Source organism: Choloepus didactylus, chromosome 18, assembly GCF_015220235.1.
Source record: "Choloepus didactylus isolate mChoDid1 chromosome 18, mChoDid1.pri, whole genome shotgun sequence".
NCBI lineage: Eukaryota > Metazoa > Chordata > Mammalia > Pilosa > Megalonychidae > Choloepus > Choloepus didactylus.
This window is the reverse complement of record NC_051324.1, coordinates 69,873,700-69,899,136: the sequence shown is the minus strand read 5'-3', so window position 1 is coordinate 69,899,136 and position 25,437 is coordinate 69,873,700. Positions and strand designations below refer to the sequence as shown.

At 56.9% G+C, this 25,437-nt stretch overlaps 1 protein-coding gene and 1 pseudogene across 17 annotated transcripts in view; both read right to left on the bottom strand.

Moving 5' to 3' along the window:
* TMEM94 (transmembrane protein 94) overlaps positions 1-25,437 on the bottom strand; it is a 58,007-nt gene that overhangs the window by 3,121 nt on the left and 29,449 nt on the right. For 2 of the 17 annotated variants that reach the window (XM_037808051.1, XM_037808039.1), the window contains exons 2-24: positions 22,810-22,939; positions 12,253-12,372; positions 11,789-11,916; positions 11,266-11,402; positions 7,921-8,123; positions 7,433-7,584; positions 6,982-7,108; positions 6,688-6,774; positions 6,315-6,431; positions 5,890-5,946; positions 5,458-5,562; positions 5,162-5,326; positions 4,706-4,915; positions 3,810-4,125; positions 3,319-3,492; positions 2,818-2,920; positions 2,502-2,719; positions 1,642-1,823; positions 1,406-1,544; positions 1,081-1,196; positions 817-916; positions 429-537; positions 36-225 (exon numbers count right to left, since the gene is read on the bottom strand). In XM_037808051.1, coding sequence (XP_037663979.1) covers positions 36-225; positions 429-537; positions 817-916; positions 1,081-1,196; positions 1,406-1,544; positions 1,642-1,823; positions 2,502-2,719; positions 2,818-2,920; positions 3,319-3,492; positions 3,810-4,125; positions 4,706-4,915; positions 5,162-5,326; positions 5,458-5,562; positions 5,890-5,946; positions 6,315-6,431; positions 6,688-6,774; positions 6,982-7,108; positions 7,433-7,584; positions 7,921-8,123; positions 11,266-11,402; positions 11,789-11,916; positions 12,253-12,372; positions 22,810-22,833 — 3,279 coding nt within the window. In that variant the 5' untranslated portion in view covers positions 22,834-22,939. Of the gene's footprint in view, positions 1-35; positions 226-428; positions 538-816; positions 917-1,080; positions 1,197-1,405; positions 1,545-1,641; positions 1,824-2,501; positions 2,720-2,817; positions 2,921-3,318; positions 3,493-3,809; positions 4,126-4,705; positions 4,916-5,161; positions 5,327-5,457; positions 5,563-5,889; positions 5,947-6,314; positions 6,432-6,687; positions 6,775-6,981; positions 7,109-7,432; positions 7,585-7,920; positions 8,124-8,953; positions 9,039-11,265; positions 11,403-11,788; positions 11,917-12,252; positions 12,373-12,621; positions 12,968-15,244; positions 15,394-16,193; positions 18,390-18,415; positions 18,704-18,725; positions 19,043-19,340; positions 20,133-22,809; positions 22,940-25,437 lie in introns of those variants that run through there. The other 15 variants (XM_037808047.1, XM_037808050.1, XM_037808046.1 and 12 more) reach the window with 15 other exon arrangements.
* LOC119513798 lies at positions 9,255-10,463 on the bottom strand (annotated as a pseudogene).

Sequence of the window (25,437 nt, the reverse complement as noted above, 5' to 3'; positions counted from 1 at the left end):
TTGCAGCGCCTCCCTGCGCCCTCGAGAGGCCGGACCTGCTCAATGAGCCGGATGATGCTGATGGTCTCCTCCTGGCGGAAGCTCAAGGAGCAAGGCAGGCTGTTGAGCTGCCCTGCAAGCTGCAGGGGGGAAAGGCCGTCGGAGGCCTGGGCCATGCTGACACTGGTGGCGTAGCCAAAGGTCTCCCAGGAGCAACGGGATGGGTACAGGGGGTCCAGGGCAATGCTGCTCGGGGAGGGGGGCAGTGCCCATCAGCCACACTCTGCCAAGACCCCGTCTCCCCCAGGACTGAGCACCTGCTCCCTCTCCCCACCAGGCCAGGGGCAAGACCAGTCATGGCACGCATGACCCCACCGCCACGAAATGCCCAAGGCTGGGGTCTCCAGGAGAGAAAGGCTGGCCCAGCGGCTCGAGGGTGTTGCCCTGACCTGACGTCGCTCTGGAGGAAGAGGCAGCTGTTGCGCAGGTTGGCAGAGCTGCCCAGGCAGCAGGTCACCTCTCCGTACTCCTGCATGATCTTAATCATCTCGCACATGGCTGGGGGGCAGAGCGGGAGGCGCAGGGTCAGGCAGGAGGAGGCCCTCTAGGGCACTGCGCAGAGGCCCATTGGATGGGGGCAGGAGGCCAGGGAACATGCCACCCCCATGGTGTCACATGAAGATGGCCAGTCCTGCCAGGATGGGTACACCCATGGCTCCAACTTGGTCCCAGCCCAGGTTCCTCCAAACCCTGCCCGGGAGACCAGCACCCCCCTCCCAGAGCCCACAGGGTGCCCAGGCCCTAGCAGAGCTCTGGGGACAGGGCCACCATACTCACTCTCAGGGGTACAGTCAGTGAAGAGGGGCACAAGCAGGGGCACGTTGTCAATGTTTTGCAGGTGGGGCCGCACCTGGTGGATACCCCGGGGCAGCTTGGCCTGGAGGGTGCAGGGGCAGGTGGGTGGCCTCAGGGCAGGGGAAGGATCCCTCTGCTTTGCCCACCTGCTCCCTCCACAGTCCCTTCTCCCTCTTGGACCAGCTGGGCAGCCTCTCCGGTGGTGGGGCAGGGGTGGGTGGGGTGGGGGCAGAGGCTGCCACGTACCCGGTTGCAGTCCTCCAGGAAGCTGGGAATGTCGCTGTCCGTCGGCTGGAAGCTGATGAGGTCAGAGTGACCCTCCTCCTCCATCAGGAGGAGCCCTTCCGTGTCATCTCGGGACACTGTGGGGACGAAAGCCTGACACTGACCCTCACCTTCGGGCCAACCCCTGGAGCCCCCCTTGCCCTGCAGAGAGCACAGAGCTTCCTGCCTCCATTCCTCCCCCGTCCACTGCTGTCACCCGCAGGGAGGACAGGGCCATCCTCCAGGGGAAATTCCTTCTCAGGAAGGATCTGGGGCTCCAAGGAGGGGACAGGTCCCACCCACGCACCCTGGTTCAGCTCATCGTGCAGGGAGCCTGCGTGGCTGGGGCTGGAGGGGGGGATCTCGGAGCCAGGCATGTCACCGTTGGGTGTGAGGGAGATGTGGCAATTCCAGCCTGTCTCCAGGCCCATCTTTTCAGCAAACACCTGCAAAGGGCGGCTGGCAATGAAGGGAGGGGCCCAGAGGCCAATGGGAGAAAAGGGCAGGGACGGCAGAGAGGGTAGTCCCTGGTTCCCTTCCCACCTTGCTTTTGAGCTCATCCTCCAAAGAGAAGTAGACAAAGCGGATGCAGGCGTTGACCAGCCCGTCGATGAGGCGCACGACGTCCAGCCGGGCCTGGTACTGGGACGACACCATGCCCATGAAGATCTGGCCGCTCAGGGCCTGCATGCAGTCCTCCTTCTCCAGCACCTCCCCGAGCCCCTCTGCAGGTCAGCACAGGCCCGGAGCCCACCAGGAGGCAGCCCAGGGCCACACACAGAGGCGCCACACCCATCAGCGTGCACAGGGGTCCCGGGGACCACACACAGCCACACACACAAGGCCAAGACACACAAAGAAGCCAACAGACACAGGAGAGAAGACAACGAAAGGTGCCATCAGTCAGGGCCAGTCCTGGGCAGTCACAGCCGAGCAAGGGTATAGCATTTCCCAGCCCCGTGCCCTCAGCTAGTGCTTCCCTTCATGGCCTCTTGGGTGGGGAGATCCCGTAAGTTTGGGTGCTTGGCAGGGAGGGGAGGGAGAGTCTCTGTCCATGAAGGGACTGTGGCTGACCTTTTGTCCGATCCCAAAAGACGAATGTTCCAGAAATGCAGGCTACTTTATAACTTTCGAAGAAAGCCCTTTCATCTACATTATCCCACTTGAGAGTCACAACAAAGCCATGAGGTGGCAGAGTAGGTGCCTTTTCATGAATGAGAAAACTAAGGGCTCGGCCCCGGCCACATGGGCAGTGAGTGCCATGGCCGGCCTTCCAGGTCCAGGGCTGTGCCCCCTGCCCCCTTGGCTTCAGTCCACCCCGTGCCCATCTGCAGGGCCTGTCTCCCAGGCTCCCCCAGCCACTGGGCGACCCAGTGCTGGCCCCCCACGGCCGCGCACAATACCATCCGAGCTCCAGCTGTTGCGGCGGGTGCTCTGCTTGAGGGGGCTGGTGCTGGGCAGCTCGCACAGGGTGAAGAAGCTGCCCTGACCCGGCACCTGCACCAGCTCGATGCATTTGCCGTTGAGCTGCGAGGACAGGGCACAGTTCATGGGCTTGTAGGCGAAGGCGGAGCAGTAGCCGGACAGGCAGGCTCGCTGGTAGAAATCCAGCACTTTCTTTCTGCCGGACAAGCGAGGCAGGAAGGGAGGTGAGTGACCGGGTACTGCGATGGCCCCAGGCTGCCTGGCCCTGCCACTGGCGAATGCTTCGTCACCCACCTGTCGGAACCGGAGAGAGGGTAGATGTCCGCTCCGTCCCAGAAGTCGGTGCACGCCTCCAAGACCACATCAGCAGTGCCGTGGGACAGCATCTGTTCAGTGCCTGGGGTGGGGTGAAGGAGGTCGGACCACAGGGGCCCCAAACCACCCCCTGCCCCTAGCTGAGACCGAGCAGGGAACGCACTGCCTTCATGGAGAAGGTGCCAAGGAGCCACCAAGAGGGGTGGAGCCTCCCAGTCAATTGGCCTTTCCAGAATGCACACATCGTTCCCATCCTTCCGTGCACTTGAACCCCAGACAACCCCCTCCTCTGTGGCCACCCCCAGCCCAGCCCCAGCACCCAGATCCGATTCTTGCTGCATTCAAGTCCTCGGGGAGCAGTTCAGTGCTCAGCAGCCCAGCCCCCTCCCAGAACCAGACAGCAGGGAGAAGGGAGAGGGGGGCCTCGCCACACCAAGCAATGGAGGGCTGGGCCTGCTGCGGGCCCAGGGGAGGGCTCACTGGTGGTGGTGTCCTTGATGAAGAGGCTGATCATGTGGCTGAGGGGGGGGCGCCGCTTGGTGGCACAGGAGAGCCTCCCCAGCGAGGTCTCCTTCACCGTCTCGGCGCTGGGGAGGCGGTACAGGGCCAGGTGGTTCTCCTGCTTGAAGAGCTCCTTGGCCCCGGGAGTGAAGCCTAGAGGAGGGGCCCGGGAACTTAGGGCTTCTCGGAGGAAATGTGCCCCACCTGCACTCCCTGCCTGGGCAAGGACTGAAAGCCCGTCAGCCAGGGCTGGTTCATTCTGGACTTTCACCCCAACCGTCACTTATTTTTCCAGATTAAGAAGCTTGGTCAGGCACAGAAGTTTCTGGTTAAAGAGGACAACTGGGAGATCAAGGAGTTTACAGTGCTCTTGACTGGCAGGTGCCAGGCCAGGGGCTGGTGTGTTTGGGGTAGCCAGCCTGGAAGCCACAGCCCGCCCGTGGGCTCGCCCTGCCAGCAGATGGCCGTACCGATGAGGCGGGCGAGCTCGCAGAGGCCCCAGGGCACGTGCACGGGCAGCGCCGCACTGTGGCTCTCCTGCAGGGCGACGTTGCACAGGTGGTCTGAGAAGCGGCAGAGCCGCTCGGTGACGCTGGCATCACACAGGTTCAGCAGCACGTTGAGGCCCAGGGGCTTGAGGGAGGTGAGGTGGAGCTGCCAGTTGGAGTCATCAAACTGGATGCAGGAGGGGTTCTGCTGATCCTGGGACAGGCGCAGCATCTCCAGGTGGCAGTCACACACCAAGTCCTCTGCTTCGTAGGCCTCGCCCTCCATCCGGGGCTGGCTCTGCAGGAGACACAGGAGGGAGAGGGGATGCCAGGCTGGGGGACAGCAGCGGGGAGGAGGCTCCAGCTCCACCTCCTCTGAAGGCAGGGGACGGGGCTCCTTCCGCCATCCTTCCCAGCAGCAAGGGCTCACACTAACGCACCCATCTCCCTCCCCAGCCCTCTCCCCGTCCTCCTTGGGCTCCGGTCTGGTCCGGTACCTACATCCCAGCAGAGGGCCAGAGCTGACCCTGAGAACCCTAAAAAGAGCAAGGACCAGGCCAAGAAGGACATAATAAAGGATCATTTTCAGCCCAAGAGAATCCTTCAGCAGGAGCCACTGGCTTTATGCCTTTAGAAGGCTGTAATTGGGCAACAAGGGACTAGCCCCAAGCAATTGCCTTCATGGAGAACCAGAAAGGGAGAAATGGGCCCAATTACAGAAGACTGTTCTGACTGGCCGCACCTGGGAGACTCTAGAATGGAGGATGCAACCTCTGAGCCCTCACAGGCTCCCATCCGTCCAGGCCAGGTTGAGCCCCAGAGCACGAGAGGCCAGGACCCCTGCAGCCAGCCGAGGCGGTGTGCCCCCCCGCTCTCACCCTATGGAGCTCTTCCTCGCCACCCTCGGTGTCCCGGCTGAAGCTCACATTGGAGCCTGATGGGTGCTGGCTGCGGCCATGTGGTCTGTGGTGAAAGTGGGGCTCTGCAGGCTTGGGACCATCACCAGGCGAGTTGCCAGGCTCCTGCTCGTTGGAAAGGTGTAGGGTATTGCTCAGGCAGCCAGCCAAGAGGGCGTCTCGTTCATGAGGCTGAGGAGAAGAAGGAGCACGGGCCTCAGACCAGGACCCTGGTGGCTGCCCTGGACCAGGGAGGCAGCGCCAGGCCCCCCTGCTGCCTGCTCTGTGGCTTCTTTGCCTAGACGGCACTGGAGCAGAGCCTGATGGTACCTGGGCCCTCCTCCTCCCTCCCAAGCCTCACCCTCTCTGAGGCCACTGGCCGGGCTCCGAGGGCTACACAGCCTGGCCCAGAGATGGGCCCCTGGGAGCCGGCCATACCTCCTCCTCTACCTCGGGATGGCAGAAGGAGCGGGTAGACAGGTCATCGGTGAGGTCCTCGTGGCTGCTGTGGGGGTGCTCCATCTTCCCACTGAAGAACAGCACCGTCTCCGGGCTGGGATTCGGCCACGACAGGATCCCCTGCTTGTCTACACAGCACAGCACCTGCAGGGAGAGAGACGAGGCTTGGAAAGGGGCTTTGGCATTGGCCCAACCCACACAGGGGCCACTTAAATGGCAGTAAGGGCAACCCAGACCCAGGTGATGGGAGGCCCATACCAGCAGGCTGCCCTCACCGTGACAGAGCCCAGGCTGTGCAGCAGGCTGGAGCTGTGGCTCAGCGTTGGCGAGGTCCCCTGGATGACCCTCAGAAAGTGGCCCCATATGCAGCGCAGCATTTCCTGGTGGGAGAAATGACGTCTATGAGGCCACTGGAGGCTCAGCCCTCGTCTCCCTGGAGAGGGGCTCCGGCACCCAAAGGTGGAAGAGTCCGGGGGGGCACGGAGAGTCAAGGTGGGGAAGCATTTGCCCAGGGCTGGGCCCATCGTGTGACAGGCCCGGGCCCAGGTTCTGTCCGTGAGCCAGGGGCACTGCTGGGCTCCCAGAGCTCGGCCAGAAGCTTGAAGGCCACAAAGCAGAGGAGCCCCAGGGTCCTGGGGAAGGGTCTGGGGGGGCTGGAGTTTATGGCCATGGGGGCCTGGGGCTGAATCCACGTGGAGTCAGCATACCTGAGGGGAGACGACTTCTGTGTAGCTGCTGAGGGTGTCCTCTGAGAACTTGGCCAACTGCACAGAGAAAGGGGGTAAAAGCCTCAGTGGGAACCAGCCTCCAAGCTGGCGGAGGAAGCGGGGAGCTGACCCCGAGCCAGTGAGGCTCCCAGCCCTTAGTAAAGCACACCCGGGCAGTCCCCGAAGCCCCTGGCTGGTGGCAGCCAGGATGGGGTCATCCCACTCCCATCTCTATCCCAGAGCCTGGCCGGGAGGCCCTCGTGCACAGAGAGGGCCAGAGCCCTTGGGGAGGTGCCCAGGGCCGGCCAGCACTCACAGCCCGCGGTGGGGTTAGACCCCTGTGCCTGTTCTCTGGGGCACACCCACTCCCTCTTTGGTTCCTGCACCCGACCCCAGCTGCCTCGGAGGTGGTGGGAACAACGCACCAGGGAGCTGGGCGAGGCCCTGCTTGTCTGGGCCAGGACGCGGGCTTCTCCGCAGGCGGTGGCCAGAACCCAGACGGCTGGGAAGAGCAGGGGGAGAATGGGCAGGACACCGTTCACCTGGAAGAGTGAACCACACGGAAGGCTCTGGAAGGGCTACTGGCCCAGGGGGAGGAAGGGTGAGAGGGGACTCCCCAGACTTGAAGCCCTGCCCTGAGTAGAAGGGGACAGTCGAGGGGCAGGCAGGCAGGGAACGGGAAGAGGGAGGCATTCTTGAGCTGCTGGGCCCCAGAGAACGCCCGGCGGTACAGGTGGATGAACACAGCCACCTCGGCGGAAAGAGAAAAGCTCAACGGGAAGGAAAGGCAGTCCTCACCTGCAGCTGGAGCAGGGTGTGCTGCCAGGAGGTGACCCCGGGGGCGTGGAACATGAAGCGCAGGGCGTTGGTGATTAGGAAGCTGGCCTGTGGGGTGCGGGAGAGGAGCCGGCTTCGAACCTGCCCCGGCGCGGCCCCGGCTCTGCTTCCCTTCCTTTCCCTGCTCACGCATCCCCTGGGGTGGCCTGCTCCCTCTGGGACCACATGGTCACCTGAGTTGGCCCCGAGGCGCAAGAAGACCCAATATCCCTCTTTTCCCAGCTCTCTCCCTCCCGAGCGCCCCGGCTGACGCACCAGGACCACGGGCACGGCGTAGTGCAGCATCACCGACTGCACCGTGAACCGCTCGTTGTCCAGGGCGGTGACGGGACGGGACAGCGCCATGGCCAGGCACCATCTGTGGGTGAGACAGCCCTCAGCCCTGCGCAGAGGAGAGCAGAGACCCGCGCCCCACCATGGAGGGATTCTCGTCTCTCAGCCAGAGGCTACTTCATGGCTTCACCAGGTCCTGGAATTCCATTACTGGGCCCCGGCCGAGTGTTCCCCTGGGAAAGTGGCCCCTGGTGTTCAGACTGGGAGGGGAGCAGAAGGCCTAATCTAAGAATTCTCCCAAGAAGGTGACAAAGGAGCCCAAGGAGATGCTTGGCCCTCAGGAGGGCCTCCGCGTGAACAAGGCTCCTTCCTCGGCAGCCCACCACCCTGCTCACGGGCAAGAGAATCGGCGTCAGCGGCACAGCGGCCCTACCTGACACTGTCAATCACGGGGGTCTCGAGCACTCGGAAGAGCCGGTGCTGCTGGGGGCTCTGTGGCCCTTTCTTCACCTCTCCCTGGGGAGACGGGGGTGGCGAGAAAGGGGGAAACAGGTCTCCTGGCTCCAAGACAATGTGCTCATCATCCTGTCGGCAACCAAGGGGAGGAGGGCGAGGTCAGTTAGGGGCTCAGGTGGAAACCACTCTTCCGTGGTAACTCCAGCCAGCTGGAGACCCTCTCTGGGTTAGGGGCTGTCAGTTAGCAGAGAGTTGGGGTGGGAACTGCAGAACTGGATTCCCAGGAGCCTGGGGATCTGGGAGAAGAAAATGAAGAGGAGGAAGATGTCTCAGCTCTGTCTTAAAGCCCTTGCCAAGAAGCCTAGGAACTGGCCAGGAAGCTTCAGGATTAAGCCCTGGGCCCTGTCCACCAATTCCCGTGGATGTCCCCACTCTTTCCAGGGAAGGAGAAAAGCCTGGAGCTACCTTGATCCCCCTGAGGGAGGCGAACGACTCTTGGCCCGGCCTCAGAGCTATGATGTCCCCTTCCACCAGCAGGCTCACTGGCAGGTTGACCAGGTGTCCGTCTCGGTAGGCCCAGTGCAGGGACCAGGAGGGTGCAAAGGGCATGTGGAGGTCCGGGTACATGGCATTTGGCCAGGTGATCTCCTTGCCGTCCCTGAGGGCATCTGGGGAGAATGGAAAGGGGGAAAACCTCACCGACTACTACACTCAGGCCCACTCAGCCCACACCTAAGGGGCTTTGCCTGCTCTTCCTTCCCAGGGAAGGTCTGCTTCAACCCTCTCCATTCTGGATCCATCTCCAGAAAACCTTTCCCAACCTCTCCAGCCCAGCCACCTCCACCCACTCGACACACCTAGAGCTCTTATTCTTAGAACCCCTCATTCCACTCAAATGTATTTCACAAACATTGCTGAGAGCCCTGGGAGGGGTACAAAGGTGAGGAAGAGAGGTAGACAAGGTTCCTGCCCTGCCCTCCAGCTATGACCTAGCTGCAGAGAGACCTGTAGGCAAATAACTCCACACGAGGCAAAGGTATTGAGTGTGTTGAGGAAGGGCCCAGTGCTCCTGGAGCACCGACGAGGGAACAAATATACACTATATCGGGCGGGGGCCATCAGAGAAAAGGCAGTATGTGAGAGGGTGGGAAAAGGTAGTATTTGAGATGATCCTTGAAGAATGGGTGGGATTGTTTTTTAAAGGTCTAATGGTTTTACTTGACACAATAAAACTGGTGCCAAACCACTTTTGTTTAATCACTTATAATCTTTTGGTCCAAATACATAAAATATGCAATATTTATAGCATTTTCCTTTTTTGAAAATGCAACGCTTTAAAACACATAAAGCACCTTCGTAAAAACAGTCTACGGGTTAAGTACAGAAGTAGGAAACCCTACCCATCCCACAGCTCACTAATGGAGTCAAATATGGAGTCACTGTTATCTCAGTTTACAGCTATTACAAATAATCCCTGGAGAAACAGATCTAAACTTACTTTTTTTGATATCAGTGTGTGGAAGTTTTAACTAAAACATCAGGTAACGTCAATATTCTTTGAAGTGTCTTCCCAATCTTAGATACTGGAAAGGTGGAATGAGAAACACTGCTTTGACTTTTTTTTTTTTACAGTATTAGTAATGGTTTAAATTATTTTCTTGGACACCAATCATCATTTAAATATGAGCAAATCCAACTACCGGAGAAGCATTTCTCAGCAAACATGATAGAACATTCCAATAAATTCCACGAGACAGGATTCACAAAAACAAAGCACATGCTGCTGACCAGCTATAACACTATTCAGCAGTGATGCATAACCTGCATTCATGGTTACTTGAAAAAAATGCTTTGTCAAAAAAAAAAAAAGGTCTTTTTTCTCCTTGCTTTTGTCTCCTTAACCCTGGTCTATAATCATCTCCACATCTCAGAAAGTAAAAGTAAAAAACTAGCCTCTCGACAGGATCCCTGATGACATTAATGTAAATTGGCTTCCTCTTCACACCAAACTTTGCGAAATCCAAATAAGAAACCTGTCCATTATAAAGCTCTGGTTTCATCTCTTTCCAAGAAGCTAGATTCTTTACAGAGGGCACCTGATCGGGCAGTGGCCTCACGGGATTGTTTTTGGTGGTAGGGATGTGAGGGATGCAGTATTTATTCTTTGCATACAGATCACAGGCAACACTGGTAAAAGAGGCGCTTGCAGTTGGGGGACTCTGTTAAAAACAATCACCCCATCCTCTTCCTCATCTGAAGATGCATTGGCCAAGGGCCACCCAGTGTATGTCGCTGCTCAATTTCTCGGGCTTCTTGTCTTGCGATAGCCCTTTCTAGCTCCCACCCAGACTCCTTCAGTTTCTGGATCTGGTTCTCCAAGAAGAGCAGAGCCACTGCCAAGGCCACCCCTGCCAGCAGCGGCACCTAATCCTGAGGGGGCCCCAGGAAACCCGCTGCTCGGGATCAAGACATACCGATGGTGGGTGGGGGGCAGGGAGCGGGGCCCTGGAGGCCAAGGAGACACCCGGAGGGGCCCAGTGAGCTGGGAGACAGCAAGGAGAGCATGACAGTGAGAGAATCACTGCGCCACCCCCTTCTCGCCTTCCCGGTCCCCGCCCCCAGGCCAGCACCAACGCCACCAGCACCCGCTTCTCCTCAGCCCACCCAATGGCCACCCCTCCAGAAGCCCGCGCAGCAGGCACATAGCCAAGTGGCCACGGGCCTCCCTCCACTGCCTCGGCCCGACTCTGCTCCCAACTGCCCGCCTCCTTCTTTCCTTCCTCCCTCCCTCCTTCCTTTGCTTGCACGCTGCTCGCTGCTCCATCCACCCAGCGGTCCTCCCAATGGTGGGATTTTGTCAGCTGGAGATGAGCAAGCGACCAGCAGTCCAGGCAGAGGAAGAGGGGACAAAGGCACAGAGGCAGGGATGCCCGCGGCGGGTGAGTGACGTGGGAAGGGACACAAGAGAAGAGGCTGGAGAGGAAGGTGCAGAGGTGCTGGGAAGCCATGTGTGGCATCTGGGGTGACTTTGGTAAGCAAGAGGGAGCCCCTGATGGTTCCTGAGCAAGAGGAGATGCTCCCAGGGAGGAGGCCATCTTTCCCAATTGCCTTTGTACTCCCAGTGCCTGCCACACGGCTGGCACTTAAGGAACCATTTCAAAAGAAAGAAGAAATCCTCACATTTTAACTTCCGCTACCCAGGACCATTAGGGAAGGGCATCAGGAGGGGAGGGGCTGCTTCTCCAACAAGACCACATGCTTCTGGGGCACGGAGCCCCACCTCTCAAACCCAAGGCCCTCTGGGTCCCCAGCAGGAGCTCAACAAGACCCACTGGGTGGGAGGAGCAGCAGAGACTGGCTCTGACCAGGGCCCTCCTCTAGAAACCAGGCTGCTCAATCTCGGGCTCCCGGCCCCGGCCCTGGCCCCCGCCCCATCCCTGCAGGCATCTCAGGCTGCTCTGGTCCATCCGCCCACCTGGTGAGGTCACGGTCCCACCAGACAGGACACTCTCGGAAGTGAAACCCGCAGTGTCCTCCTGCCAAGGGAGTATGTCCTCTCTGTGGTCTCCTGGCCTGAGCAAGTCCACAGCGCAGCCCTTAGCCTCCCTGCCTGCCAGGCCACTGCCTCGGCACCCACTGCCCTGCTCAGGACAGCAGATGGTGTCCTTCAAACTCTCGATGACAAGAGCTCCGGAATGCTGACCACAGACAACCCCTGTGCTGGGGCCCCTGGCTGGCTATTCAGGCTCCAGTGCATCGCAGGGCCTTGGGGCATCTTTCCCCACCCCATGTGCCTGACCTTGGCCTCACCTTGGATTTGCTCGATGATCCCACGCAGCCGCCGCTCCACTTCCCGGCGCTTCAGCCGACCCTGCCGCCCAACGAGGACGAGGTTGAGAAGCAGCAGCAGGAACAGCGCGGAGGCGTTCACCAGCTCCACCCCGTGGCTAGTTGGAGAGGCAGAGGGTGTACCCCCGACAGCAAGAGGCTCTGCTCCCCAGGGGGCTCAGCCAGCCCCAGGCCCGAGACCCCGCACCCACATCCCAGGCCCTTGGGAAAAGAGGGTCTCATCTGACAGGCCCCTGGCCCCAGTCAAAGGACCAAGGAGATTCCCATATAACCCAGGACCTGAAGTGGGGGCAGCTCAAGGGCAGCAGCAGCCCCATTGCCCCTGGGCTGTCCTGGGTGGGATAGCAGAAACCACCTCCAGGGGCAGGAGAGGAAAAGGCCCAGAGCCCTCAGAGTGAGCGGTCTGGGGAGCAGCCTCCCCCGGGGGGGGAGGGGGTTGTGGGGCACCATGGTACCTCCCCCGGGGCTGCAGGGCCCGTGGTACCTCCCCGCGGGCTGGCTCCCATGGCAGCCCAGCAGCAGCAGCACAGCCAGCAGCATGAGCGCGGCACCCGGCCAGTGGAAACAGGAGCAGCGGTTACTGTGGTGCAGGAAGCTGCTTCTCCACATCTCCTAAGTGGGGACAGGGAGGCTGAGCCGGCCGGGAACAGGGTGGAAGGAAGGAGCTGAGATTCTCCCTCCAGCTGGAGCCCAGCCACCTTCTCATGTGCATGCGCCCACCCTTTCCCGCGCCCCTGGCCTGCTCTGTCTTCTGGGCTGGGGTCCAGCCTGTGGGGCTCCTGCAGCAAGTGGGGTCAGGGCATCTCTCTGCAAGGGAACCCCAGACTTCCTTCTGATTTTTCGGTCAAGCCGCCCGGGGTGACAGGGCACGTCACCGCCTTGGGAGTGGGCTTCTCTCGCTTCTCTGCCTTCCCCACTGGGCTTGGGCTCCCCGGGGAGAAGCTTCACCTTCCACGTAAGACATTTCTTCTGCTCCCTCAGGTGTCCTTCCAGCACTGCTTCCAGCTGCTCCTTCAGGATGCTGAGGGCCTTCCAGGTGGACAGGCCCAGGGCCAAGGGGGGCTCGCCCTGGAGGGAAGCACCGGGCACTGCAGCCTCTCCCTGGGAGTCCCCGGACCACTGCCCTGGCGAGCTGCACACAGAACCCGCCCCTAACCTCCCAGAACCTCCCTCTTTGAATCCTCACTTTCTCTTTCTCCCTTACTTCTTGTCCCTCAGGGTATAACCATATTCACATCTCCATCAAATTAAAAAGTGTTCTGGAGTACACAACCCCCTTCTCTTCAAAGCCCGGTTTTCCAAAACCCCAAAATTCACCTTCCGCACGCCTCTCAGCACATGGCCATCAGCTCACTTCCACCCTGCTCAGGCAGTTCTCATCACTGACCTCCGGATTTTTAATGGTTCCAATTCTTACATTTCACAGACCAGAAAAAAAATTTTTTTTTTTAATCGTGAAGGAGGACTAACAAAGAGTGCTAGCTTATCACTGTTTTAGGAAAGATATTTTAAAAAATTATCATCTTCTATTATCACCACTTCATAAAAGAAAGGATATCTTAACACTAAACTATTAGGAAGGACATGATAGCAGAAAGAATACAGCTTTTCCCAGGAAAGGCCCCTCACTGACCACATCTCACTCCTGTCCTCCAAGGCCGCGTGAGCCTGGCTATGGACAGGAAGCGGTGTCCGGGGGGCACTGGGGGATGACTGCGTCATCCTGCTCATCTCACCGTCCTGCCCGCCTTGCTGTCCTGCCCGCCTCGCCGCCGGGCCTCCTCCTACTGACACAACCCATTCATTCACTCTCTCCTGCTTTCTCCTCCTTTTCTGCTTTTCCTTCATCTATCCTACAGTGCCTCCAGGACATCTTTCCAAATTTATGTATGTTTCCAGGGCAACCTCATCCACATTCATGGATTCGCCTACCACCTACCAGCTTCCAACTTCTAGATTTTACCTGAATTTACGCCCATTTGTTGAATTGCCTAATGAATATCCCCTCACAGATGTTTCAGAGGCACCTGTAATTCAATATGTCGGAGACACTGAACTGGCCAGTTGGCCCTTCCCAGCCAGTCAGCTCCTCCTCCTGCCCTTCCCTTGGCACCCAGCTGCCTGAGCCAGAGCCTGGGAACATCCCAGACTCCCACCTCCCCTCCTCCAACTTCTCCCTACCCCCTTCCTCCCACACACCCCCAGTCTCTACCTTCAGTCTCTGCCCTTCCAAAGCAATCACAAGACCTCAGCTGGAGCAAATGCACAGCTGGCCAACTGACCTCCTTTTCCCTTAAAATAAAGCCCAAACTCCTGAGCACGATCCATGAGGCCTGTCAGGATCTGCCAGCTTCTCCAGCCTTCTTTCTTGCTATTCCTTACCCATTGCTACATTCCTCCAGCTCGTCTTCAAACACCTTTATGTAATTACCAAGCTGAGAGCCACACCCCCCACCCCAGACAACTCTTACTTCTCCTTCAAGACTCACCTCTTCTGGGAAACTTTCCCAAAACCCAGTGACTGCACCTAAGCAGGGAGGTTTGTATTCCGACAGCACCCTGGGCAGCCTGGCTCACAGCCTGCCTCGTACAGAATTGTAATTATAGATTTACTTGTCTGGCTCTCCCACTAGACTGCAAATTCCTTGAAAACAGGTACTGAATTCTTCCATCTCCACCCCACCTCCCTGCCCCAGCAGGTCAGACGGGGCCTGGCCCATAGGAGAAGCTCAGGGAGCACTTGCTGAACGAATGGATGCCTGAGTGAACGACAACACGTAGGTTCACTGATCCCAGTGAGACCTTAATCGGGGTCGCCAACCCACGATCTGCAGCAGAAAAACCTGAAGCTTCTAAAAAGTCCTGCTCAATAGACAGGACTCCCAGGGGTGTAAACCCCCTGGTAACATGGGACATGACTCCCAGGGATGAGCCTGACCCTGGCACTGTGGGATTGACAATGCCTTCCTGACCAAAACGGGGAAAAGAAATGTAACAAAATATGTTTTCAGTGGCTAGGAAATTTTGTATGGAGTTGAGAGGCTATTCTGGGGTTACCCTTACGCAAGCTTCAGTTAGATATTGCAAACTGATATACCAAGCCTCAACCAACAGTATTCCTGAAAACCCTAAATAATACCCAAACTTTTCTATTTTTGAAAAATTATAAATGTAGACAAATAAAATAATGAATGCCCATTACCCAGATTCAACAATTATCAATTCATGGGCAGTTTTGTTTCATCATCTATACCCTCACCGACTCCCTGCTCCTATATTGTTTTGAAGAAAATCCCAGACATATTTATTTGAAAACATTTCAGTGTGTCTCTAAATGTTAAAGACTTATTGTCATATGTGTATGTGACATGCTTTCTTGTTTGTTTGAATGAAGATCCGAATAAAGTCTACTCATTGCTAAAAAAGAAAGACTACCCAGGGCTCTATCTGAGACTATAAAAGTTTCACTCACTAAATTTATTTTTCAGAAACTTAAAACTTCCAGATTGTTCCTATGGTAGATAAGCCCAGAAACCCAGGGGTACCAGTCTCTCCAAAAACATCAACCAGTTGCATCCCCCTTCCCCATGTCTATACCCCTTTCCAAGATGAAGAAGTTGGAATGGTCATTGCCCAAATATCCCTGAAGACGGAGAAGATGATCAAATGAGAGGGAGGAGTTGTAACAGAGAAGACAGAATTTAACAACTGATTTTGACCATCAAATCATTATACAGAGATTTCTTTTTAGTCTTTAATGCACTGGAACAGCTAGAAGGAAACATGAAATTGTAGAACTGTAACCCATACCATACTTTGAAACTTTCTCTATAACTACTTGTTAAATAGTACCTTGAAATCTATCACTTTTCTGCATTTACATTATATTTCACAATAAAAAATGTTAAAAAGAAATAAAAAGTAAAATAAAAAGACCTACTTAAAACTTCTGGGGCTGAGGCTGATCCCAGGTTGGATCTGACGCCCAGGTCCCCAGCTCCAGGGGTTGCAGGGAAAGAAGGCCCCCAAGAAAGGCAGCACCTGAATGAGGAGCGGGTCTCTGCGGGGGGCCACCCGGAGAGCACTGATGTGAGCCCCAAGCAGGAAACGCTCCTGGGGGCCCCAAGAGAAGGATGTGTGTCCAGCTGTGCCCGTCTCCACACCCATGCCCTCCCCGCAACCCACCCACCTCTCGCAGGAAATCCACCCCCACCAAGACTAGAAGGGGCCACTGGGACTGAAGGGCCGAACCCCACCTGAGCGGCGCCCCCCAACGCTGGGCTCAGCGCCTGCTCCCTGGGCCCAAGGCCCGGCTTCCACAGTGGGCCTGGCCCGCAGACTTGCAGCTCCCTTGCCCAAATCTCACCTAATCCCCGCTCTCCACAATGGCTTTGCGGGATTATGAAGATAAGAGCTGCTTCTTCCCAGAGGGGATAAACTAGTTATTTCAGCCTCTGGGAAGGAGTCCTGCTCCCAGCCTGGGTGAATATCGGGCTGTGCACCCCGAAGCACCCACCTCCCTTGGCAGGGTCCTGTGGCCTCCCCACGGGGCCACGGTCCAGGACAGAGGCAGTGAGAAGGCCTGTGGCTCTGCCTCCTGACCGCCTAGCACGGAAGGAAGGGAGTCTCCAGGAAGGGACATGGGGAGCGATGAAGAGGAAGAGGAGACCACAGACTTTTCTAACCCAAGGAGCTGACCCAGAGGGTGATGGGTGCTCTTCCTACCACGAGCCGAGCCGAGGGGAGAGAGGAATCCAGAAGGCCCGGCAGCAGCACAGCAGGGCCGGGGTGAGAATCCAAGGGCCTCCCATCCTTCCTTCCCCTCTCCCCCATCTGCCTCTCCTCCACCCCACCACCGTGGGACGCCGGAGCACCCAGGGTTGACCTACCTCAGCCAGGTCTCCAGAAGCCAGACAGTGAGAAAACGAGGCAGGAGGGGCCTGCAGAGGGGGAAAGGCTGCAAGCCAAAGCGAGGGGGACGGGAGAGGGGAGGAAGGGCTGGGAAACCCCATGGGGCTGCAGGTTCACCTGGAGACGGCTCCGTCAGGAAAGAGGGCCATGCCCAAGACGGCAATGAAGTCCAGCGAGGCTGAGAAAGACTGAGAGGAGCAGCTGGGGAGCCGGTGTTTAGATCTGGAGCTTGTTTCAACTCCCATCTGCTCACCAAGCTCAGGAGAGTCTAATGACCCCCCTGCTCCAGGTCACTGGCTGCCTTGACTGTGGCCTTATTCTGGGCAGCACCCAAGGCCAGGACGCTTCCACCCAGCCATTGAGTCACTCTCTTCCTCTCTCTGTCCCCAGGTACCCAGACCTCACTCTCTTCCTCCCACACCTGGAAGGAATCCACCCCCACCAAGACAAGAAGGGGCCCAGCAGATGCTCCAGGCAGGGCCAGCCGTGGAAGGCAGGGTGCCTCAGAGCTGAATCCCTATGTCTGCCCCCGCGTGTTGTGTCTGGCCAGGAGCACCCATTCCAGACGGGCGATTCCAGACAACACAGCGGAGGGAAAGTAAGCCACTCTGTAATTACACGCCTTCCAAAGAAAGCGCCTGCCAGCACAGGCTGGCCCCAAGGCGAGGACGCAGCCTCAGAGCCAGTCCACTCTCCATGGCCCTCCACCAAGCTTGGCCATGGCCATGGCCATGGCCACTCAGCACCCCACCCATCTCTGGCAAGGAGGTTATGGGCAAAATCACCACTTTCTCCCATCACGACTCAGTTTCCTCCCATGTAGCATTGGGGCCAAAGCGGAGGAAGTCGGGGGAAGACCCTGGTACTTTGCAAAGGAAATTCAGAATGGGCCAAGAGGAAGCTGACCTGCTGGTGGCTGGGTGGCCTCTGCCAGCATTTCTCAAAGGCTGAGCACCTCAGCGTTCCCGGGCACCAATGGAGAGACCAGCACAAGGGATTGGGTGTGGTTTGTTTGAGAAACAGGAACCCAAGTTCAACATAGTCAATCTGAGCTCCATCATATCCCCAGGTGTGCTTTCTTTGCCTACAGGAGCCAAGAGGGCGAGGGAAAATCTGCCCTGGCCGTAAGTACCCAAAGGCAACAACGGATGTTCAGGAATTCCCATCCCACCCCAATGCCAGCCACCTCCTGAGACATTCCTGGGGCGAGGAGCTGATGCTTTTCAGGTAGAGCCAACCCACTTCCACCATTCAACAGCTCAGGCTCAACCGGAGCAAATGGAGACAATTCTCGAGGCTCTAAGGAAGTTCAGACCCAGGAGAAGCTGGCAGCAAACACTCACTCACTGTGACCTGTGCTTGCTCTCCCTGTTGTAAAATTGGGGGGAGCCAGGTAGGGGACAACAAGAAGGCACAGGAGTTTGGGGAGATGACTGGGCTGGTGAAAGAGCTACCCATCAGATTAGAACCGCAGGGAATCTGCTACTGAACAGGGCCAGCTCTGCAAGGTCAGAAGCTGAGCAGTCTGGCTCAGTCTAAGGAGCCTATTGAGAGCCAACACACCTTGAGGCTCTGATGTCCACCTTGGTCAGGTTTCTCAGGTGGCCCAGACCAGAAGTCCCCAGGCCCACTGCCCTTGGGGAACCCCCCAGGGTCCTCTCAGCACCACAGCTGTCTTCCTTCCTACTTTACCCATTTTGGGAGCAAACAGAATCAATGTCCCCTAGGCTCAAGGAAACAAGCTATGAATTTAGCCCCTGACCTTATTAGTGGGTCCCCAACAAGAGCAGAGACCTACTAAGTAGACACAACCTTCCAGCCAGTGCAGGTAGAGAAGGGACACAAAGCTGGCCTCCAAACTATTCCCCCATCACTGAAGAAGAAATTCGGTAACTATCCACCAGGATAAATCTCTTCTGGGTTAGACCAGGCACAAATTGATTGTCTGCAGCTGGACCAAAGAAAGCTTCCAGAAGGGGTGCCTCCCCCTCTTCCAGGCTCATGCCGACATTCACACTTTCCCCCATCCTCCTCACCACCACCTGCAGCCACCAAGACACACCTAGAAACCACCCCGGCCTGGGTTCCTCACTGTGGTCCAGTGGGAAAGGTCCCCTTTCTGGCCCAAAGAAGGCTGGCCTCCTGGCCAGAGCGTCCTGCCACTCACCCTCCTGTCCCTGGAGACCAGGTCCTCGCATACCTTGGCGGGCTGTTCCCGTGGGAGGCTGGGCAGAGCGGCCCTTGGAGGCTCCGGCTCCAGTCCTGCTCAGAGAAGGGCTGCTGGGTGGATCCAGAGCCTGCCGGGCAGCTCCCTAGACTCACTGGCTTTCTCACTCCCATTCCTGTGTCCTTCCAAGGTTCTAGCTGCCTCGGAACCATCTGACTTGTCCTCCAGTTCTGCATCCCATCTTCAGGACTCTCATGGCAAATCGCTAACCCAAAGCCTCCAGCAGAAAGCCGGGACCAGGGCATCCTTAACGGCAATTTCAAAGCCAGGCTGGCGTACTCACTTTGTTGCATTTGCCCTGATGGGGCATCCAGAGCTCTGCCTGTTTAAAGAGCATCAGGGCAAAGCCTGAGCCACAGGGAGTCGGCTACGGTCACTGCCACCACCACCTTCAAACACAGAAAGAGAGGGAGGGGAGGGGAGGGGGGGGAGAGAAAGAGAGAGAGGGAGAGGGAGAGAGAAGAGGGAGCGAGCCGGAGAGAGTGTGAGCAAGGAGCTGGGGCTGCAGAGGGAGCTTCAATCTGCTGATTAATTCAGCCAATTTCCAGTCACGCTGCAGATTCGTGGAGGGAGGAGGCGGTGGCGGCAGCAGCACAGCACCGGCGGCAATAGCAGCAGTGGGCGGGAGAAAGGAGGAGAAAAGAGAGCAGGGAGGGGAGGGAGGTGAGCCGAGGGTTGTGAGGTGAAAGTTTATAGCAGCTCTGCCAGATGTCCCTCTGCCAGATGCCAGATGTCAGCTGGGCTGCCAGGTGGGCAGGGGGAACAGGGGGTGCACGGGGCAGAGAAGGACGCCTGGGGCAGAGAGGGGTGCGTGGACAGAAGGAGGAGCTACGTGGGAAATGGCAGCTGCCGGTCTCATGGGGGGCCCAGGGCACACCCAGTGCTCTTCCCAAACTACCTTTCCTGGGCCTCCAGGGCCCTGGCCTGGGCAAAGCCAGGAGTCCCACTGTGGGGGAGGGCTCCTCAGAATCACTCAAAGACCCCTCCAGCACGGAGCCAAGCCTGCAGCAGCTCTTTGCCCGGCTGGCACTGCAGGAAGAGGGGAGAGGGGCCTTGCGGGTTATTTATAGCAGCACATCCTGTGTGGTGGGGGAAGGACAGGAGAGGGCCGGCCGCCAGCCAGGGCGGGAGGACCAGCCAGGGCGGGAGGACGGAACTGGAACCGGAGCAGACTCAGCAGTGACATCTAGGAGGGCAGGGCAGCGGGCCGGAAAGCCAGCTGAAGGGTGGATGGGTGGGGGGGACCTCTGGGGACCCCCTCCAGAGTCCCAGACATTCCCACCGGGTGCCGTGGACTCTCAGCTACTCATCAATGCAAGGAAGCCCTCCAACCGTTGATGTGTGCCAGCCCCATTGGACGCACCTGCAGACCTGCTGCTGGGGCCAGGAGATGCTGGGCAGGGCTGTGCTGGCCCCTCACCTCCCAGGCAGAAAGGGGAGGCCAGTTACCTGGGGCACAAGCAGAGTCTCAGGGAGCAGTGGCTCCAGAAGCATCACTCTGGGCCCTGCAGTTTGACAGGTAGGAAGCTCTTAGCACAGACACCCTGGGTGAAGGAGGGACAGAGGCGCCAGGAGGGGACCAGGACACTTCTCCACCTGAGTCCAGGCCATCTCCAGGATGGGGCCTCAAAACCCCAGGGTGAGAGAACAGCCTGGCTGGCCCAGCGACCAGGAGCAAAGCTGGAGCCTGAGCATGTTTCTCCCAGGCCCTCTGTTTCCCAGACAACACCACCTCGAGCTGCAGGGAAGGGAAGAGCCTCTGCTGAGGACAAGCGGGGCCCTCCCCTCCCCCTCCCCGGGGCAGATCCCTGTGGGCCTCTGCCAAGCCCCAGAGCTGAATGGGGACAGAAAGGAGGGGCCCTGCCACAAGGTTAAGGGCAGGAAGTCTCCAGCAGGCACAGACAATGGGAGGGCAGGGTCGGCTTCTGTGCCAGGCACCAGGAGGGTGGGGTGGGAGGGGTTGGGCGGCTGCTGCCTGTGCAGCTGAGCTGTACCCTTAGAAAACCCAAGAGGCCCAAGAGAAAGCCTCCTGTCCCCTGTCCCCTGCTCCCAGATCACACTTCACTTTAGCTTTCTCCCAAGGCACTCTCATGGGGGAACCACAAGTAAGAAACCTGCTCTCTCCCTTCTGTGTGATGGGCCCCAGAAAGAGCAGCTCCAGGGATCAAATCCCAACCCAGTCCTCTCCTGGTCCTGCCTCCTTCCACAGGGCCTTGCTGCAGCAGCTAAAGAAGGAACACTGTGTGGGAAGCAGGAAGCCAGCCCATCCCTGCCACAGCACATCCACCACAGCTGGAGAGCAGGAGGCAGTGAGAAAGGAGGCTCTGAAAGCAGAGACTGAGAAAAGTCAGAAAGAGAAGCACAGGGGGTGGCAGGAAATCACCCAACAACAGCCACACAGATTATAGGCTTCGGCCAGCAGATGACAGGACACCTTTCCATCAGTCACTCAACCAGCTGTCCCCAACCTACTTCTCTCCAAGAAACCTGCTGACAGTCATGCCACAGGGATTGGTTTTCAAAACCCATTTATTTATACAACTTGCATGGCACCTCAGGCAGGAAACTCATCAGGTTTGACTACCCAACAGCTTGTACCAGCGATTTCCCAACTAGCTTGTAACACTCTCCCAGCCAGCACCCACCTCCCCATGGCCTAGGGTTCTACCAACCCAAAGAAAAATTCCAAAAATATGGGTAGATGCAGCTAATGCTACTCTCTAGTGCAGGACTCATCCATCCAGAAAGAGGAGGAGGAGGACAAAGAAAAGCCCTCCAGGAAAAATGGCCCCTAAGAGCTCTCCAGTCTGGGCTCCCAGGCTTGAGAGAGAAGCCAGACCCCTTCCTTCATAGAACTTTGTTTCCCCTTCTGCATTTGAGGTTTCCAGCTTCACCCAGGCAGGCCACCACATTTCACAACATCATAGACTACAGGAGCGGGCTCCCCAGAATTGAGCAGTGCACAGCCCTGGCGACTGTATGTGGCAGCTTTGCACCCAGGCAAGGGGGAGAGGCCAGTGGCACTTTCCCTCTGTGCCAGTCACTGTTAGGATGGACACCACCTGCGAAGCAGCCAGAGCAGTCTTTGAACAAGAGGCTGAACACACCTGCTTCAAGTTCAAGTCCACAAGCCTGTTCCAGAGCAGGTCCAGAGGCATGTGAGGCCAGGAGAAATGCAGTCCATCAGCCAGGCACCACCAGAGACCCAGCGTGTGGACCCACTGTTCTCTCCCCATACCTTCCCCAGATCTCTTTGGAAGAAAAATGGCTATCCATAAGTTCAAGTCAATAAATATGTACTAGGCCCTTCCTACCTGCCAGGCTCTGTGCAAGGAGCTAGGGATATTGCGATAAGGTGGGACAGATGATTTCAATGCAGTGTGGCAAGTCTGGTGGTGGAAGAACTATGGATGCGGAAAGGAGGAACCTCTGGAGGGAGGAAGGAGGCCATATCTAGAGAAGATAACGGGCCTAAACTGGTCTGGAAGAAAGAGTAGGAGAAGGCAGTCAAGATAAAGGGTGGGAGCAATTTTAGAGGCAACGGCCTGAACACGGCACGTACGCCCGAACTATGAGGTGTTCAGAATGACTCATGGTGGAGGTCAAGGCAAGGGGTGGCTGGAAGCTCTGGAGAGATGGGCAGGGGCAGGACTGCAGGTGGCACGGAGCATCCAAGCAGTTTTAAGTGGGTGTGACACAAGGTCAGCTCTGCATTTTCGGGTCGCTCATTCTGACAGCTGTGTGGAGGGTGGAGACCAGAGACGAAGGACAGAGATGCACTAGGAGGGTGCAGCAGACGTCCAGGCAGGAGACAAAAGACCTCCTCCTGGGCAGAGGGACATTGTGATTGACAACTCTACCCCCACCCAGGGACAGTGGACTACCTGGAGGTGGCGGCCGGGCCAAGGTCGGCCGGGATGGCCCCACGGCCTAGCCGCTCATCAGCAGCAGACTAAGCGGCTGGGTTTGGAGTCTGAATGGGGAGCTCTTCCCTAACCACAGAGAGTGCACATCCCTGAACTAGGCACAGCTCAGCAGGCTGGGGCACACAAACTAAACCACATGCCCCTAGGCAAGATGCGGGAGGACTGACTTGGGGCCAACCCAAATCAGAACCCACACTCCCAGGCAGTTGTAGTAACGGTTCTGTCCTTTATCCTTTATGCAAAGTTCCCGAGTCTGTGCTCTCCAGCCGAGTAATACTTCTCTCTCAGGGGGTCACAATTACAAACCCCCCAAACCTTAGATCCGCACCCCCACTCTCACTTTGGGTTTAAAGCTCCCAAATGAGGACCTCCTAGGCAAGCCCAAAGAGGAAAGGTCCAACAGAGATGGACATAACCACAAGGTAAAAGAATACAGCCTACCGGAAGCTTCTCCTTCAGGTCCATGGGCCCAGAGTACTGCAGGCATGCCCTGATGAATGTGGTCACCCCCGAAAGGAAGGCCCCTCCCCAACATGTACAAACCCCAGTTAATTGGTCACTGTCACAGCATCTGGGGAGAAAAGAAGAAAGAAATCACGTAAGTCCAAGTTGCTGTAATGGGCAGCTGTGTGTCACGACACTGTCATCTAAATGGGGTGGTGGGTGGGATGGAATCTGGGGCCCGGCTGCCCGATCCTAGCAGCCTAGCCTCCCCTGGGCCGTTGGCTTTGGACTAAATCCATCCCAGAGGCCAGGAGTGAGAGATCTGCAGAGGGGTGGCAACAAGCATTCCCTCTTTGAACCCTAATTTTGAAACACCCACGATGCTTTGTTCCAGGTGAACTGCTTTCCTTGCTGTGCTGGTTTGAAGCTGTTATGGACCCTAGAAGAGCCATGATCTTTTAATCCAATCTTTTGGGGTGGGACCTTTTGATTGAATATTTCCATGGCGATGTGAACTCATCCATTCAGGGTGGGTCTTGATTAGATCACTGGATTCCTTTAAGAGAGCTCATGGAGAGAAGGAGCTCAGGGAAGCTGAGAGAGACATTTTCGAGAGAAGCTACAATACGTAAACCAGAGTTTGCCCCCAGGAGAAGCTAAGAGCCGACACAGACCCAGACGTTTGGAGATGCAGACAAAAAGACATTTGGAGATGCTAAGCTAAGAGATGAAGCCCAGAGTTTGCCCCAGAGAAGCTGAGAAGACTCCCAGATACTTAGGTAGAAACGCCCCAGGAGAACCAAGTGGAAAGCCAAGAGAAGCTAAGAGCGACAGAAGCCCAGAGATGTTTTGGAGAAAGCCATTTTGAAATGCAACCTGGGAGCAAAGGACCAGCAGACACTAGCTGCACGCCTTCCCAGCGGACAGAGGTGTTCCAGATAACATCAGCTTTTCTTCAGTGAAGATGTTGATGCCTTAGTTTGGACACTTTTATGGCCTTAGAACTGTAAATCTGTAACCTAATAAATCCCCTATATAAAAGCCAATCCATTTCTGGTATTTTGCGTAATGGCAGATTTAGCAAACCGGAACACTAGCTGACTTCTGGCAGGCAGGAGAAGCCTTGCCTTATCAGCATTTTAAAATATTAGGGTTAGGATTAAGGAAAACTGGAATGTAGATGCAACTCAAATAATCTGGGGAGCAGCAAAGAGGATGGGAAGTACAGAATGGCTCCCTGCACAGCTGCCACAAGGAGTAAGGCAGCCAACTATTTTTATTTGTTGGGAAACACATGCCACACATACCAACTCCTATGTGATCCCAGATCCCCAAGCCTCTCGTGCAGGGTGCCCTCAGGGCGACTCAGCAGCACCTGGGCAGGTATCCACATGGACGGGGCATTCCAATCTACAACCCATCTGACCAAAGTGGGCTAGTTATCTGGCAAAATGAAGGTAACCCCCACTACCTCCAGCCCCACGCCCAACCCCTGACCCATCCATCCTGGCAGCTAAAACAACTTTAATGGTTTCAGGCCAGGGTGTGTTTGGGTTCAGAGTGACACTGAGTAATCAAATTTGGTGCCAGCTACCTCCTCTTGGAGAAAGCACTAACCTGCTGACTGGGGCAGTTCTTTTGGGGGCCTGCAGCAAAACCTCATTAAGAGGAGTCAGTCACAAGCCTGGGATAACTGATCCATAAAATAGCTGTCAAGAAACAATTAAAAAAAAAAAAAAACTACATCCAAAGAACCCCAGCCAGGAGTCCCAGGCTCTGCAGCCATCAACTCCACTCCAAAATCCCATTCTGATTCCTAGCAGGACGGCATTGATGCTGTCGTCACAGCCTGGTGTGGCCAAGTCTCTCCCTGCCCCTGCCTTTGCAGCCAATGCTTTCAAAGTCAGGTGAGCCACAGAGGGTCAGAGACAGACAGTGATGCTGGAAGCGGCCTTGCCGAGTGTGACAGTCTGGCTTCAGCAGCCACTGAAATGAGATCTAGGGGCCAGACACACTCCTCCCTAAGGCCACTCTGACTCAGGCTGCCAGGCCCTGTTTACGAGCATGGCTCAAGGTCATCATACACCCCGTGCCAGCCTGGTTGAGAGAAAGGCACGGGGAGCTCGATGGGGATGGTGCTTATTAACTCCTTCCACTAACACTAAAAGAGGAAATAACTGCGGCCAGCTGGAACCACAGCAGGACAGAGAGGGCAGCCAGGAAAGGGACATTTTTCTAAGACTCCGTGTTCCCATGATTCCATACATGGTGTTCTGGGACAGAGCTGCTCTTAAGCGGCTGATCTGAAACCAGCAGCTGCGTCCTTAAAGGGGCAGTGTTACTCCTGGCCCATTGTGGAAAAGGGCACGGGCTTCAAAGCCCAGTTCAAATCCTGGCTCCAACACGTATCAGACATGTGACTTGGCAAACTATTTGTTCCTCTGAGCCTCGGCATCTTTATTCATAGGATGGAAATGAAAATACCTCTTTCGCTGAGGGGCTGTATAAGAATTACGTGAAGTGTTATAGGCACATGGTCTAGTTTGGCATTTGGCACAAAGCAGGTGCTCAGTAACTTTTTGCTGTTACTGTCGTCAGCAAACAAGAAATATGGACAAAGTACTG